Source organism: Trypanosoma cruzi, genomic scaffold (genome assembly GCF_000209065.1).
Source record: "Trypanosoma cruzi strain CL Brener 1047053516699 genomic scaffold, whole genome shotgun sequence".
In the NCBI taxonomy this organism is placed as follows: Eukaryota; Euglenozoa; class Kinetoplastea; order Trypanosomatida; family Trypanosomatidae; genus Trypanosoma; species Trypanosoma cruzi.
Window position 1 is genome coordinate 481,758 of NW_001849572.1, and position 16,359 is coordinate 498,116.

At 53.3% G+C, this 16,359-nt stretch overlaps 5 protein-coding genes and 1 pseudogene across 5 annotated transcripts, besides 15 other annotated features; all 6 read left to right on the forward strand.

Moving 5' to 3' along the window:
* Positions 1-360: part of a sequence feature (haploid, Esmeraldo-like haplotype) that runs on past the window's edge.
* Tc00.1047053508165.270 (mucin TcMUCII, putative) lies at positions 222-842 on the forward strand (the record flags this gene model as incomplete). The annotated part of the gene is made up of 1 exon (XM_815395.1): positions 222-842. The coding sequence occupies one exon, from the start codon at positions 222-224 to the stop codon at positions 840-842; it is 621 nt and encodes a 206-aa protein (XP_820488.1).
* Positions 361-903: a sequence feature (heterozygous, Esmeraldo-like haplotype).
* Positions 904-1,127: a sequence feature (areas merged during assembly that could not be assigned to a particular haplotype. This can correspond to areas where the two haplotypes were merged or to regions with more than two copies in the genome that were merged during assembly.).
* Positions 1,111-1,200: a sequence feature (T-rich).
* Positions 1,128-2,567: a sequence feature (heterozygous, non-Esmeraldo-like haplotype).
* Positions 1,380-2,825, forward strand: Tc00.1047053508165.280 (mucin-associated surface protein (MASP), putative; the record flags this gene model as incomplete). The annotated part of the gene is made up of 1 exon (XM_815396.1): positions 1,380-2,825. The coding sequence occupies one exon, from the start codon at positions 1,380-1,382 to the stop codon at positions 2,823-2,825; it is 1,446 nt and encodes a 481-aa protein (XP_820489.1).
* Positions 2,568-6,060: a sequence feature (areas not merged during assembly with more than two copies in the genome that could not be assigned to a particular haplotype).
* Positions 6,061-6,153: a sequence feature (heterozygous, non-Esmeraldo-like haplotype).
* Positions 6,154-6,942: a sequence feature (areas merged during assembly that could not be assigned to a particular haplotype. This can correspond to areas where the two haplotypes were merged or to regions with more than two copies in the genome that were merged during assembly.).
* Positions 6,430-7,011, forward strand: Tc00.1047053508165.290 (mucin TcMUCII, putative; the record flags this gene model as incomplete). The annotated part of the gene is made up of 1 exon (XM_815397.1): positions 6,430-7,011. The coding sequence occupies one exon, from the start codon at positions 6,430-6,432 to the stop codon at positions 7,009-7,011; it is 582 nt and encodes a 193-aa protein (XP_820490.1).
* Positions 6,817-6,896: a microsatellite.
* Positions 6,943-7,731: a sequence feature (heterozygous, non-Esmeraldo-like haplotype).
* On the forward strand, positions 7,464-8,453 carry Tc00.1047053508165.300 (mucin-associated surface protein (MASP), putative; the record flags this gene model as incomplete). The annotated part of the gene is made up of 1 exon (XM_815398.1): positions 7,464-8,453. One exon carries the CDS (start codon positions 7,464-7,466, stop codon positions 8,451-8,453), a length of 990 nt encoding a protein of 329 aa, XP_820491.1.
* Positions 7,732-7,868: a sequence feature (haploid, non-Esmeraldo-like haplotype).
* Positions 7,869-15,738: a sequence feature (areas not merged during assembly with more than two copies in the genome that could not be assigned to a particular haplotype).
* Positions 8,860-8,883: a microsatellite.
* Positions 9,811-11,988, forward strand: Tc00.1047053508165.310 (surface protease GP63, putative; the record flags this gene model as incomplete). Its single annotated transcript, XM_815399.1, has 1 exon — positions 9,811-11,988. One exon carries the CDS (start codon positions 9,811-9,813, stop codon positions 11,986-11,988), a length of 2,178 nt encoding a protein of 725 aa, XP_820492.1.
* Tc00.1047053508165.330 lies at positions 13,836-16,157 on the forward strand (annotated as a pseudogene).
* Positions 15,739-16,359: part of a sequence feature (heterozygous, Esmeraldo-like haplotype) that runs on past the window's edge.
* Positions 16,318-16,351: a microsatellite.

Genomic DNA, 16,359 nt, shown 5'->3' on the forward strand with positions numbered 1-16,359 from the left:
GTTGGTGTTGCGGCAGGGCTGTGTGTGTGTGTGTGCCTGCTGCCGTGGATTGGAGTGTGTGTCGTGCGTGGTGTGCGGCGTACGGTGCATGCCTGGCTGCTGCCCTCTCCTCATGTGGTGTGCCCTCTGTGTGTGTCTACCGCACCTCTCGTCTCCCCTGTTGCCCTCCATGTCCCTCACTGTGCAGATCAGCTCCACACCACTGAACGACCACACTCACGATGACAACGTGCCGTCTGCTGTGCGCCCTGTTGGTGCTCGCCCTGTGCTGCTGCCTGTCCGTGTGCGTAAAAGCTAATGGTGTCGACGAACAGGTGGCTCCCGATGTGGCAAAGGTACCAGGGGCACAGCTGCCAGTTAAAAAAGAAGTGGAACAAGGCAGAGGAGTAGAGAAACCAGTTATTGTGACCGGTAAGGAAGAAACACAAGGTACGGTATCCGGTGGGGCGTCAAACAATCAAGGTGCTTCAGGTGCGCCTGGTCAGTCACAGTTACAAAGTCCTAGCGTTCCGCTACAGCCACCTACTGCAACAACCGTTACGTCAGGTGCACAAAGTGGGCCGATTTTACCCGAAAAAGAACAGGAAAAGGAGACGACTGCATCAACGACCATAACGACCAAAACCACAAAGGCACCAACCACAACTACGACTACGACTACGACCACCGCCGCGCCAGAGGCACCAAGTGATGCGGTCAACAGTGCAGAGGCGCCAACCACGACGACCACCCGCGCACCGTCACGTCTTCGTAAAATCGACGGCAGCCTCAGCAGCTCTGCGTGGGTGTGTGCCCCGCTGCTGCTCGCCGTATCCGCGCTGGCGTACGCCGCTGTGGGCTAAAAGGGAGCGTGGGCTGTGCATGCCAGCACTCAGCCACGGGGACATGTGTACGTCTACTGTGGTCCGATGTATGAAGTAAGAGTAATTATGATGATTGTTTTTTGCTTTTTTTGCTTCCGCTGCCCTGCTGTGTGCTCCGCGTTGCTTCCCACATCCGTCACGTTGAACGCGTCCCAGAGACACTCATATACACGAGACGCACACGACAGTTTAAGTGGCCACACTGTTGAGGATAGGTGCATGCGCACTGGAGCCATTTGGGCGCAGGTTTTTTTTTGTGTTTTTAATATTTTACTTTATTGCTGCTTGTTTTCTTTTCTTTTTTTTCTTCCTTGCTTTGTGTGTTTTTCCTCTTGTTAAATTATTGCAGGTCGCTGTGAGTTTTTTGCACTTTCATTGGTTCAATATTTCTCATGAAATTCGTGCTGCTGGATGGGGCGGTGCGTGGCTGTGTGCCTTGTCTCTCTCTTTTTTGCTTCGCTCTGCGTTGACGTGTTGTTAGTTTGTGCTGAAGGCTGCACGCAAGTGACAGGAGTGATGGCGATGATGATGACTGGCCGTGTGCTGCTGGTGTGTGTCCTCTGCGCGCTGTGGTGCGGTATTGATGGAGTTGCTGAGACCGAGGAACCTGAAATTGGAATAGTGCCCGGTGTGGATGAGTATTTGATTGTGGAGTGGCGCTCTCAGCTGCGGAGGGAATGCGCGGAGGATGTCAGCAGGAGGGCAGGAGGCAGGGCGAATGCGTCCACCGTTGAGGAATGTGTGCTTGAGGGAATGGAGGGTTTGCGTGCCGTTGTGGATGGCCGTCGTCGTTGGAGACATCAGCGGTATGCCACTGCTGTTGCTGCTGAAGAAGGGGATGCCACCCCGGAGAATGATGACCAGGCATGGAATAACGAGGATTTGTTGCTCGAAAAAAAAGATGAAACACCGATGACTTCAGGACAAGGATTAGCAGATGCAACAACAGTAAAGGAACGGACGCCACATAATCCTGCAGCTGCTCCTCTGTTGACTAAAAACGGAAATTCAGAACACCAAAAAGAACGTGGGAAAGAGACAAAGAACGAAGAAAGAGCCGAGGATGAGGAGGAAGAAACAGAGACACGCGAAACAACAACACCAGCTGGAGGAGGAGGAATAAAAGCACCATCTGTTTCTGCTGGTCCTGGTGTCATTCCTACTTTGGGGTCTTCTTCTCCTGGCGTTGATTCTTCATCCCGCATTGGTGGTGAAACAGGGCCTACAGTCAGTACTTCAGCCAATACAGTTGAGAAAACTTCGAAAGAAGATATGGCACTACAAGCAAAGGAGAGTCAACACGCCCAGCTAGGCGACGGAGAGGCAGCAGAAACACTCAACGACGGATCGCGACAAAACAGTTCTGCTCCACCACCAACGGGGGGCCAAAATGACAACGACGCCGCCACGTTGAGTCCCGATGGTTTACGCTCTTTGGGAGTACAAATAGCGGTAAAAGGGGATTTAGAAGCTTCCCGAACAGAAGAACCATCAGATGGTCCAAGTACAAACTTACCAGAAAGCGGAAGGGCTCCACCGGAATCATCACAAGCAGCAGCAGCACCAGAACCCACACTTCAGCACAAAGTAATAACGCCAGTAAAAGAGGAGACGGAGAGCGAGAACATGGATGCGTCCGCAAATTTACCTGGGGCGCCTAAAAGAAGTAACGAAGATCCTGCATCTACAGCCACCACAATGCAGAGTACATCAACTGGCAGTCAAGAAGGAGCAGCTACGCCGTCTTCAAATGGAATTCCTCCACTTCAGGAGGAAAAACTCACTGGAAACAATACTACTGAGAATGTTCAGCCTTCAGATACTGCAGGGACTGAAAGACTCAAAAGTGTAAATACATCTAAGGATGGCGACAGTGACGGCAGCACCGCGATCTCCCACACCACCTCCCCTCTTCTTCTTGTTGTTGCGTGTGCGGCTGCTGCTGCGGTGGTGACCGCGTGAGAGTGAGTGAGAGAGAGCCGTGCACTGCCCGCACACACACTCGTCCTTCACTCACTCTCTGTGTGTGTGTCCCCTTGCATGGACTCTCGCCCTCACCTCACCCCACGAAGCACACACATAATGTGCCCATTGTATATATGCATGCACACCCATGCAGGCCCGTTGGTGTTCTCTTTTGCACCACACGCACCGCTGCCGTCCTGCCTGGCTGCATGGGCGGAGCACCGTAACTGTTTCTGTTTTGTTTCTATTGCATTGAGTGGGCGACCTCTCTCTCTCCCTCTCCCTATGTGTGTGTTTTGCTTTACGGGAGCAACGAGAGTGTATGTGCTGGTCGTCCCACGCTTCGACTTCTTCTTTTATTGTTTTTCATTGTGTGGTGGTTGAGAGCACCCTTTCCGCAGGCTGAGTTTATTTGTGATTTTTTGACTGCGACCAACTGAATGTTTTTCTTTGTTTTTAGATTGTTTTTATCGTGTTGAGGAAGTCTTTGCTGCTCGTATCCTTGCCAAGCCACCACGTTTTTCATTCCACATACGCTATGCGTCAGTTTTTGCACGTCACCCTACAGTTGACTGCAGCGCTGCTGCAACTTCACGTGGTGATGCCTGTGATGTGATTTCTAGCGGATGCTTTGCTGTCACCCTGACGCATCCCTGCCTTTTTATTTTCGATGTGGTGCGTACCGACGGCGCGTGGGTGTCTCTGGTGATGGTGAGGCACGTGCCTCTCACACCGTATGATGCGTCGCGGGTGTGCGGCGTCGTTTGAAAAAAAGGTTAGCGCCCCTTCTCGTGAATACGACAACGACCCCGGATGACAGCATAAGGCACTGCGGCTTCTTTTGTTGCACGGCAGCTTTATTTAACAGTGCATTTGATGTTAATTTTGTGGGGCTTTTGTGGGGGAAGGTGGGAGGCTGAGGGCATGAGGACTGAATTCATTTGAGTGGCTGCGTTCCATTGACTTGCGGCCAGTCGTGGCACTCTTTTGGGGTTCGGCAGCCCGTCTCTTTTGTTTACTTCCCACTGCAGCACGTGGATAACACTGATCCGACGAAAATTTGTTTGACCGCGTGTGAGCTGCTGCCGTGCGTGGTGCATGGACTATGTGATTGTGTGGGGAGGTGCATTGCAGTGACGAATACTTCTGTTTGGCGTGTCGCGGTGTGTTGGAATTATGGTCGGAAGACATTTGAAGGGTGTTGTTTGTGATTTGCGTGTCTTCTCTGGTGGAGCCGGCATGTGTGCGGGGATTGTGGCGTTGCTGGCTGACAGTTCCACGTCACTTTTCAGCATTCCTGGATGTGCTGAGGAATGACGGCTGGCGACCAGCGTGTTGGTGCTGCTGGTGGGAATAAGTGCATCGGGAACAGGCCGTTTTCTCTTTTCCGTGCTGGAGCCGATGAACTGGCACGAGGGCACCGGCAGCAGGCTGCCTGCCAGCACGTGTGAGCAGCGGATCCATGCACACACCGACGCTCATCGCAAGAGCGTGTGCGATCACAGTGGCCTTTTGTGGCGTGCTTTTGTGGACGTCAGCCCGTCGGAGAGTGTGTGTACCAAATGGCTGACGGAACACGAGGAAAATAAGTGCGTGCACTGTGCCGTGTTTCAGCGTCGATGGCAGAGCGACAGGAGGCCCGTGCTGGCAACTGAGATGTTTGCGTCGCGAGGGATGTCGGTGTTGATTTTGGATCGTCGAGGGTGAAGTGATTTTGCTGCTGCCCGTGTGTGTGGCCACTCCGGCAGAGGGCGAACACAAAAGGGAGGATGCAGGCGCTGCGTGTGTGTGTGCAGGTGCCATGCAACAACGTTACAACAAGCATGCAGCGACTCGGTGACCCTCACATCGTTGTGGTCCTCACGAACAGCCGAGGCACGGCCCACACCGATGCACTTAGTGGACGGAGTGAGGCATCTTTTGAGGCGCTGCAGGGAACAGGATTTGTTGACGCAGCCACGACGTGCATGGAGTGTCACGATGGCACAGTCAGCTGTGGCTGGTGGAATATTTACTTCTCGGAGGCAACGGAGAGAGAGAGAGCGGATCCTGCTGCTGGCGTCGTTGCTGCCTTTTGTGGCCTCCCATGCCGATTATTGTCTGTCCGCTGATCACGGGTGGCATGCCTCCACTAGTGACGTCGTCTGCAGGCATTTCACGGCACCAGTGAAACACACATCACTTCGCATGCCTTGTCTGTGGATATGGTGTCGTGCATGCAGCCGGCACCATTTTGCCCGACTCCTTTCCACTGCTTCGCGACAAGTAGATGCGTCCCCGCCCGAGTCATTCACTGCAGCTCCGTGTGTTGTGCTGCCAGCACACGACTCTCTTGTTGTCTGACACCTGGCTGACAGTCAAACACCACTGCGTTGGGACAAGCAAGGATGTGGACTGCCGCTCACGGTGTTGGGCACCGCTGTTTGGATGCGGCGGCCACACGAGCGGATGTATTGTGGCACAATCGAATGCGTGAAATACGCGGAATCACAGCGGCTGCAATAATATCAGCGGTGTGGCACCACGGAGTAGGTGAGGGGGTGATGCATGATGAATCACAGTGGGCGGCATGCGAGGGAAGTGCACCGCGACGGAGCGTCATCCCGCCCTCAGCCTGCAGGGGAATGTACACCCACAAAATATATGGACGAGACACCACCAAACACACACACCCTTCCATGCACCAATAAATAGGAGCGAAGGTGCGTTCTGGCGTGTGGGAGTCCACTCACATATTTTCATTTCCACCGCAATAAACGGTGAGGAATCAGGTGCCACAGCAAAGAAAGGAAAAACAAACATCTATTGCAGCACTTTACCAGCGAAAGGCAGGAACAACACGAACCGATTTCTTGGCCGCACCAACACAAGAAAATTTCACGGGAAAAGAAATAATGATGCACCCTGCGGGAATCCTCAACACACGACCCAGGCATGAAGGTTTACCCTCCGCAAAAACAAAACGCATGCAGACATCTGCCAACATCCAAAAAGAAACACAAATAAATGATTGCTTGATTTATTCCATTAGTTGCGCTTCTTTTTCTTGTTGCGTGTGCGGCCGCTGCTGCGGTGGTGACTGCGCTTGCATGAGGTGGTGTGCGTCGAATATGAACGAAGGCCAAAAGCAACTGAATTGTTCGTGATGAATATCGACTGCACTTCCCGTGGACCAACAATCCACGTGGTGTGCGGGGATCATTCCTTTTTTTATTGTTACTTTGCTTTTGTGTTGCCGTGTGCGCTGCACCTCCTCTCTTGTGCGTGTGCGTACCCTCCGTGAGGGGTGCCGACACGACGGACCGCTCTCGCCGTATGTACATGCGGTGGAGCCTTGTGTGCCGCTCCTGTTTGCTTCTCCCTCTTCCATCTGTGTGTGTTGGTGTTGCGGCAGGGCTGTGTGTGTGTGTGTGCCTGCTGCCGTGGATTGGAGTGTGTGTCGTGCGTGGTGTGCGGCGTACGGTGCATGCCTGGCTGCTGCCCTCTCTCCTCATGTGGTGTGCCTTCCGTGTGTGTCTGCCGCACCTCTCGTCTCCCCTGTTGCCCTCCATGTCCCTCACTGTGCAGATCAGCTCCACACCACTGAACGACCACACTCACGATGATGACGACGTGCCGTCTGCTGTGCGCCCTGTTGGTTCTCGCCCTGTGTTGCTGCCCGTCCGTGTGCATGAAAACGAGTGAAGATAAAACTGGAAGAAATTCTGGTTCAAATGGTAATAACAGAGGGAAGAAAAGTCAGGAGACGGAATTGCCAATTAGAACTACTTCTCAGTCACAGACGGACGGGGAGAAGATAGTGACTGAGCAGGCACCGAATACGGTGACCCCTGTGTTAGAGACAGCGGGTACAATAAACGGAACGGCACAGTCAAAGAGTAATTCCAATAAGGTACAGGAAAAGGAAGGGCAACCCACTAAGGAAGAGACTGAAAATACGAACACTAACACGTCAAATGAACAACATAAGGAATCAAATGCACTAAATACGACCACGACGACCACTACAACAACTACGACGACGACCACAAGGGCACCCACTACGACGGAGACGCCAACCACGACGACCAGCTGCGCACCGTCACGTCTTCGCGAAATCGACGGCAGCCTCAGCAGCTCTGCGTGGGTGTGTGCCCCGCTGCTGCTCGCCGTATCCGCGCTGGCGTACACCGCTGTGGGCTAAAAGCGAGCGTGGGCTGTGCGTGCCAGCACTCAGCCACGGGGACATGTGTACGTCTACTGTGGTCCGATGTATGAAGTAAGAGTAATTATGATGAGGATCGTTTTGCTTTGTTTGCTTTGACTGCCCTGCTGTGTGCTCCGCGATGCTCCCAACATCCGTCACGTTGGACGCATCCCAGACACGCTCATAAGCATGCGCAGTGGTGCCTTGGGCTTGGTTTTCAAAGTTCACTTTGTTTTAATGTTTTTATTGCTTTTGTAATTTCTGGATTGCGGGGCAGTGTGAGAGTTTTGCAATCGCACTGATTCCATCTGTTTCACTGGTGCTGGGCTGCTGCCATTTGTTACGGTTCGTGGCTGTGTGTTGTAGCGACCGTGTTTCTCTTTTTGCTTTCACTCTGCGTTGACGGGGAGTTAGTTTGTGCTGAAGGCTACACGCAAGTGACAGGAGTGATGGCGATGATGATGACTGGCCGTGTGCTGCTGGTGTGTGCCCTCTGCGTGCTGTGGTGCGGTACTCCTGGCGGTAGGTGTGAAGAAGGTGGGACCGGTGAAGCTCTGCCTGTTGCTTCTTCGAGTGTTGTTGGTAAAAGTTTACAGGAACCATCACCAATTGGACGGGGAGAATTACACAACCCAGGTTTAAACGCATCAGGTATTACAGACCAAAATGAGGATTCAGGTGACGAACAACCTTTGACAGAAGAAGAGGAGGAAGAAGCATGCTCTGATGAAGATGAGGATGAGCCAAATCCAATAACATCAAAATTGCCATCAAAACCACCAGGAGGAGGAGAAGGAGGAGGGGAAGTACAACCAAAAGACGATGATGGAAAACTGGAAAAAGTAAATGGAAATGGACCACAGCCGCAAGATCACGAATCTCCAGTCCAAGAAGAGGATACAAAAAGTGGGGAAGAGAAAGAACTGACGCAGGAAAAAGACCAACAAGCAAACGTTGAAGCAAAAACACCCAGTAATCCTGCAGGAGATTATTCTCCGGGAGAACACAAAGGCAATGATGGTTCTAATGAAAAAGAAGAAGAAGAAGGGGAGGAAGGTGCTGAGGGTCATGAAAGACATCGGGCTCAGGAGAGAGAAGAGGCTGCACATGTCTCAGGTGCCCCGGAAGTAAACTCCACTGATATTCAGCAGGAAGTCCAACGCACACATGCAGGAGAAACTCCGACAGGAATCAAACAAAAAGCTGGAGAAGAAAGGGATGATGAAACAGAAGAGGAACGAGAGGAACAAAAGGGAGAAAATCAAGAGAATCCTCCAGACAAAGAAAAAGAAACCATAACTGGTGCAAACGCCACTAATCAAATAAACACGACGCCTGGCGACAGTGACGGCAGCACCGCGGCCTCCCACACCACCTCCCCTCTTTTGCTTCTTCTTGTTGTTGCGTGTGCGGCTGCTGCTGCGGTGGTGGCCGCGTGAGAGTGAGGGAGAGAGAGCCATGCACCGCCCGCACACACACTCGTCCTTCTCTCTCTCTCTCTGTGTGTGTCCCCTTGCATGGACTCTCGCCCTCACCTCACCCCACGAAGCACACACATAATGTGCCCATTGTATATATGCATGCACACCCATGCAGGCCCGTTGGTGCTCTCTTTTGCACGACACGCACCGCTGCCGTCCTGCCTGGCTGCATGGGCGGAGCACCGTAACTGTTTCTGTTTTGTTTCCATTGCATTGAGTGGGCGACCTCTCTCTCTCTCCCTGTGTGTGTGTGTTTTGCTTTACGGGAGCAATGAGAGTGTGTGTGCTGGTCGTCCCACGCTTCGGCTTATTGTTTTGTTTTTGGTTTTCTGGTGTTGTGGTTGAGTGCACCCATTCCGCGGGCTGTGTGTGTGTGTGTGTGTGTGTGATGATATGAGTGATTTGCGTGTGTGCTATCCGCTTCTTTCTGCCGTTGCTCTCTTTGGACTTTCTTGTGCCGCACAGCTGCTCTGCAAGTATAGGCGCTGACAAACACTCAGATACACACATACAAGCCAAGTTGCACACGCTGTGGAGCGGTGTGTACGCTGAAAACGCATGCACGCACGCTGCGGATGGTGATGGAGGGCACCGTGGAGCCCGGTGTTTTGGTGCTTGTGGCTGTCTTTGGCAACGCTCATATCCGCCGTGTGGGAATGGCCGGCGTGGTCGTGGGTAGTTGGAGGGAACAACGGCGAACACGGTGATTTCCACGCAGTGCGTTCACAGTAACTCCTTGGCCAGTGGCATTGCGGGAAGGAACCGTCATGATAATTGCAACGCCGTCACGCTTGTTTTCGAGCACCGCAAGAGAGAGTAAAAATATATTTGTTTGCATGACTCTTTCCATCTCCGCCTCAGGGCTGCCCATTATAATGAGGTTACCGTGCGGTGGCGTTGCTCATATGAGCTGTTGGGATAGAAAGAGCGGGCGCTGTGCGATGCTCCCGCACCTGGGACGGCGCTGCACAATTGGTGGCTGTTAAGTGGCCGGTCACACGATTATTGCTACACCGCGAGGAGAGCAGACGAAACACTCCGCGTGTAGGGAGTGTTGCGGCCGATAAGGAATGCGTGCGACGGTGATGGACGCTCAGTCAACGACGGATAAACGGTTTGTCCCGTTGATGGGTTTGGTGCGCACGCGGTGTGCATGGCTGTCTCTGTGGTCTCCTGTTACTCCGCTGCATGTGCCGCATTTTGACGCATTACTGGCACTAAACCATTTCCCCTTTCTTCTCTCTCTTTGTCCTTTTTCTCTCTCCTCCCACAGCCAGGCTGCACTGCTGCTGCTGCTCACACAAGAAACCAAGAAATGCATATTCCTCAGGCCATGCGCCAGCCACACCATGCCACGCCGCCACTCCCATTGCTGGTTTTGCTGCTGATGTACTGCGCCACTGCGTGTATTGCCGCTGCACCCGCCACACAATACTGGCGTGGATTGGACGAGATGATGAGGAGCGGCCTGCTTTCGACTGCGGTTGTGCGTGAGGTGCCGCGCAAGGGACAGGGAACCATGCGGGCGTACACCGTCGCCACACAGGATGACAACAGTGGCTGGGAGCCGATCCGCATTAAGGTGTTCACGGATGGACTGAAGAGTACGAGGAGGAAAAAGACGTATTGCGAAAAGGTTGGGGATGAGTGCGACAGCTTCTTGGGGGAGTGGATAACTTGTAAAGAAGAACATTTATTGTCGGAAGCAAAGAAGAAATTGTACACTGAGAAGATTCTCCCAGGTGCTGTCAAACTGCACGCTGAGCGACTACTTGTGAAACCCACTGAAAGGAACATAACCGTGCCGAGTAATTTGAATGAAGCGTGCAAACACTTTAAGGTTCCTACTGAGCACATGAGATACGGTGTGGCTGCTGACTTTGTCATCTACGCTTCTGCTGGGCCATCAGGCACGAATAGCAGGGCTGTTTGGGCGGCCACGTGTAACACATGGGAAGATTTTCGTCCCTCCATCGGCGCCATCAACTTTGATCCAAGGTACATGACTGACACGGCGTGGAGCGTTCGCGTTGCCGCACACGAAATTGCGCATGCACTTGGGTTCAGTAAAGAGAGTATGGAGGAAAAGAGCCTGGTGAAGAATTCAGCTAACATTGTGCGTGAGAAGGTCCGCAAGATGGTGGCAGGGGATCACGTTCAGGAGAAGGCGAAAGCGCACTTTGGTTGTGACTCTCTCGAGGGCATGGAGCTGGAGGACGAAGGTGGCACTCGGGAAAAGGCGATCCCTCACTGGAAGGAGCGCCACGCGCGGGACGAGCTGATGGCTCCCATAGTTGGTGCCGGCTACTACACGGCTCTGACGATGGCAGTGTTTGCGGATATGGAGTACTACCGCGTGAACTGGAGCATGGCGGAGCCGATGGGCTGGGGCAACGGCACCGGCTGCGACTTCCTGGAGAAGAAGTGCAATGCAACCGAGAATCTTGCCGGCAAGTATCCCCACATGTTCTGCAATGACTCCGACAAAGAGACGCTTCGCTGCACCTCCGACCGCCGTCACGTCGGGACGTGCACCGCAATCATCGTTGAAAACGAGGGGAGTCCTACGGATAAGGACTTTTGCCCTGTTGTTTCTTCGTACTTTCACGAAAAATCGTCTGGGATAAAGTACAATACGTGCTCGGACGGAACTGTGACTTCTCCCCCTGGGTCGCTGACTGGCGGTGACTCGTGGTGCCTGGATGCGGAATTACTGGAGACGAAGGACGGTAAACATAAAAGCGTAAAGGGAGTGTGCGCGCAGGTGTTGTGTGCAGAGGGCACAGTGAAGGTGAAGTACCTCGGCAACACTGATAATTGGCATGAATGCCCCGAGGGCTCTGTAATCCCAGTGACGTTGGAAAATTTTGAGAAAGACGGAAAGATCAAGTGCCCGAAGTACGTTGAGGTCTGCACCATTGCCGCCAACGGCAGCAGTCTTGTCATTCCGAGTGTGTTGGAGGATGACAAGGGAGAAGAGCAAGAGGAGCAAGTAGAAGAGTCTGTGGTTGCTCCGGTGGTGTCTCCTGCAGCAGAACCTCATGCAGAAGCGTCTTCCCCAGGCCAACCTCACACAGAAATGCCTTCTCCACGGGTGCAAGCGGCACCGCAGCAGCCTCGAGAGGAAATTAAAGCACAAGCGTCCACCGCAGAAGAACCTTATGAAGAGGAACCACGTGCAGCAGCGTCTTCTACCGAAGAACCTCGTGCCGAAGCGTCCATTGCAGGCAAAACTTCTGAAGCTCCAGTGGTTCAAGCGGCATTGCAGCAGCCTCAACAAGAAAGTAAAGCAGGGCAAAATGCAACGGTGGGGGACTCTGCCAACACAGAGCAAGTGCCGGCGAATACATCGCAGGGAAGTGTGGGGAAGGCGGCGTTTTCGAACTCCCATGCCGCTGGAGAAGCAACGGGTGATGGCGGCACTGTGCGTGAGAGCGGACTGCTGCCATCGCTGCCCCTTCTGTTGGGACTGTGGGGGTTTGCGGCTTTGTGAAGAGTGACTGGCCGCCACGTGGGACACTTGCGCCCTCCCCACCACCGACAATGACACACACCTGGCAATGAATTTCTCTTTTCTAAATAACATTTATTTAATTTTTTCTCCGTTTGCTTTTTTGTGCGTTTTAAATCTTTTGTTGTCTTTGCGACTGTGTGTCTTTTTTTCAAAATTCTTTTCTTTCTTTAAAATTTGTTTTGTTTTTATTTCCCATTCCCCCATCCCACTTTTTTGCTTTTGGGGGCAATCACTATGGACGTTTTTTTTCTTCATTTCTACTCTTCCCTCTTTAATTGTTTCTTCTGCACTCTTCCTGTGAGGGGTGCCGTGTGTTTCCCGCCCAACTGCTCCACTCGCACACCCACCGACACGCTCATGACGACGGCCCTGTGCGCCTCGCCTGCTGCACGCATGAGGAGGGGCCGCGACGAACGGCGCGCTGAGGGAGCCGTGACGTGTGGGCGTGCGACGAGGGCCGGTGGGGCGGAGCACACATTTCTTTCCCTCTTGTTTTGTTTCTTTGCGGCCAGGGCGGGCAGACACCCGCAGCGCCACACACACACAGCCACACCCTGCCGCCGTGTTTTCTTTTCGTTTTGTTTTCTTTTCGTGTTCATTTCACGCGCTGGCAGTCCCGTCAGCATTTCTCTCCCTCCTGATGATTTTTTTCTTTTGCTGCGCTCACTCTCCCGATGGAGAGACGCGACTCCCGTCATGTCTGCGTGCTTCTCTCAGTCCCCACACACACGAGTGACTGTGCTCTGCGGGCCGCACTCGCACGCCGATGAGAGGGCTGAGGGGAGCACCAACACGCAGATGACCCCATGAAATATAAACGATGTGCGGACACATGGAGGGTCAGACGGTTGAAACACACGCAACCATATTTTCAATTTTCTTTCCGGGCAAAATATATGCAGACAGTTTGGTGTGGCCACACGGCAGCCAGGCGATTTTTAAATTTGTGTGGAGCAGTAATGGACGATTTCTTTTTCATTTATAATTATTTTGTGTGATGGGGTTTGTATAAGACGAAGGGGGACGTTTTCTTCTTGTTTTAAATAAATTTTGTGTGAATTGCCACTGCTTGGGCTGCAGTGCAGTCATGAGTTTGAGCGGTCTTCTCGTTGTTTCCGCCATGCGTCTCTGCTGCACATTTTTGTTGTGCGTCTCTCCACATACTCTGCTCCCTCTTTTCTACTTCTTTGCTTTGTGTTTCCGCAGGCACACACAACCACACACACACACAAGATGCACATTGCAGTGGATTTGAATGCTCCTTTTGTGGTGCATGCTGGCAGTTGCGCTATTGCACTGCTACTGCTGCAATTCTGTGAGCGTGATGGGTGCTGGGAGTGCTGGACATGTATCTGGTGATGCGGATACGGTGGTTTTGCCTGTGGATGTGTCGTGTGCTCCGAGTGACGCCAGCCTGAGCTATCGCGTGCGTGTGTGTGTGTGGGCGTGGAAGAAGTGTTCTGCTGCCGGTGCTGAGGCTCGGTATGAGAATTATACTTTTAGTGGCTTTGATGAGCGCATGCATAGCAGGAATGGTGAGCTAGGTGCTGTGTGCCATGTGGCCAATGCGGTGCACGCATGTAGCAACTGTGCTGCCAGCTGTGCAACGGAAGAGGAAGGGGCCACCGTTGCCTTCACGATGAATGTGACGACACATAAATACGCCGGCCCTTATGAATTGTGGTGGCGTCAATTTTCCCCCGATGGAACCATCCATCCGCCTGCACGGAGCGGCGATGCTGACCGGACGGGCATCTGTCAGTTGCCGCCACCCCGTGAAGGGAAGGATGACACAAAATCTGGTGGGACAACTGCGCCGCAAGTTAATGCTGAGCCGTCACGTCAAAACGAGGATTGGCGACAGTCTGCCGCGGCTGACTCAGCCAATACAGTCGACCAGAGTCCCGCATCCAACACGGCGACCAACACGTCCGAGAAGAAGCCTGAGTTTGCCTTTGTTCGGAACATAAAAGTAGCTCCGGCACCATCCGAAAGAAGTCCCACGCCTGTCACCGAGCGGAAGGGGAATCCCATTGATGGTGCGATGAGTGGTTTAATAAATGTTGAGTTGCCGCGGGGAGTCGATCTATTTGTGGCGCAGACGACGCTGGTGCAGCCGAAGGATGGGATTGTTCCAGTTACGACGAGGGATTTATTTGCTTCACCCTCTCTCGTCAGTGCTGGTGGAGTAATTGCTGTTTTCTTTGAAGGTCACATGGATGCCGAATATCAAGGTGGTCAATTAAGTAAGCCCTTTTCTTCTGATGTGGTTGCGGGGTGCATTGACTCTGCGTGGAATTGGTCCACTCTTGTTGGTGAGGTCAATAAAAGGATACACCGAGGGCACACACTGTGGTTGGTGCAGCGGAGGGAGAGAAGAGTTTGGGTGTTGTGCTCCGCCCCACAACAATCTCAAAGGGCAACGGAGTGTTTCCTCTTGCGGGAGGCTCTGATGTGTTCTACGAAGGTGGGTGTTGGAGAGAGGGCGGCTTGGAGCTGAAACTGGTTGTGGGCAATGTCACGAATCCCACGGGTGGCAGGCAGAGTGGACGGATCGAATGGGGCGACCCCAAACCACTCTCGAAACTGACCTCTTCTGCTTCTCACGAAGGTGACTGGACGGAGTTTATTGCTTCTGGTGGCTCGGGTGCTCTGATGGAGGATGGCACGCTTGTGTTTCCTCTGATGGTGAAGGATGAAGCAGAAGACGTTTGCTCCATGATCATTTACTCGACGGACAGCGGCAGTGCCTGGGCGCTCTCTGAGGACATTTCCCCTGTGGAATGCCTTAGCCCCGCTTCACCGAATGGGAGGGATCACTTCTCATGATTGTTGACTGCGAGAACACCCAGAGGGAGCACGAGTCGCGTGACATGGGGACAGCGTGGACGGAGGCCATCGGGACACTCTCAGGCGTGTGGGTCAACGCACGATCAGGAGTCTCCCAGAAGGAAGCCTGCATGTGGATGCCCTCATCACTGCGACCATTGAGGGAAGGAAGGAGGGTCATGCTGTGCACTCAGAGTGGGCGCACCTCGGGGAAGAAAAGGGCCACTGCGCTCTGCCTTTGGGTCACGGACAACAACCGCACGTTTTCTGTTGGACCGGTTGCCGTGGACAAAGCTGCGGATTGGATGCTCGCCAGCACCCTGCTGCACTCGGATGGCAATTTGCATCTTTTACAACGGAGGGGCAACGGTGAGGGCCGTGTCATTTCACTTTCCCGCCTGACGGAGGAACTGAGTGCGGTCAGGTCCGTCCTCAGTACTTGGGCGCAAAAGGACATTTTCTTCTCCAGCTTGTCTACACCCACGGCGGGTCTGGTGGCTGTTTTTTTCGATGCGGCCAGTGATGGCACGTGGGACGACGAGTACCTTTGCCTGCATGCAACGGTGGAGGAATGCAGTGAAGGACAACGATGGGTTACAATTGACGGGACTTGAGTCCAGGGCAATATGGCCTGTGAACACTCGGGGTGATGAAGTGCGTCATGTATTTTTGAGCCACGACTTCACACTTGTGGTGTCGGTGACCATCGAAGAGGCTCCGAGTGGGAACACTCCTCCACTGACTGCGATGCTGGCGGACACTGCGTCCAATCATACCGTGGGACTGTCGTACAGCCACAATAAGGAGTGGGAGACGGCGTTCGAAGGCAAGACAACAACACGGAGCAGCACTTGGGGGCCGAGGAAAGAATACCAAGCGGCACTCATGCTGCAAGGCAACAAGGCCTCTGTGGACGTTGATGGTCAGTCGCTGGGGAGGAAGAGATGCTGTTGACAGGCCAGAGGCCACCTGATGTCCTGAGGGTTCGCTTTGACGCGTGCGTTGGGCACGAATCTCATGTGACGGTGACGAACGTCTTTCTGCACAGCCACCCACCGAACTCCACTGCGATGCGTGCACTCAAGGACAGGGTTCTCGCTCCGACAAGGGATGCGGCCCCGACACCGTCCGAGATGATTCGAGTAGTTGACAGCGTCAGAGAGCACGTTGCTGGGGATATTACCGAAGAGAAATGAATGGGCAACACGCCCCTGGACACGAATCCCCACCACAAACAGTCACCTTGCAGGGTGTGGAGCGGCGTGAGTCCCGACGACCGCCTCGCCTCTCTCAACGACGTGAAATTGATACTGCGTGATTTAGGCGGTAACAACACCGTGCGTGTGTGCGTGTCTTGTGTGTTGCTGCTTCTACTGGGATTGTATTTGGGTGGTGGCAGTCTTCTGAGCCACAGAGTGTGGATTAGCGACTCCTCACGGAGAATAAATGCCGCATCGCCCGCCCTTTTTTATGCCACCATTTTTTTTACCTTTTTTTTTTTTTTTTTTTTTTTGGTGCGGT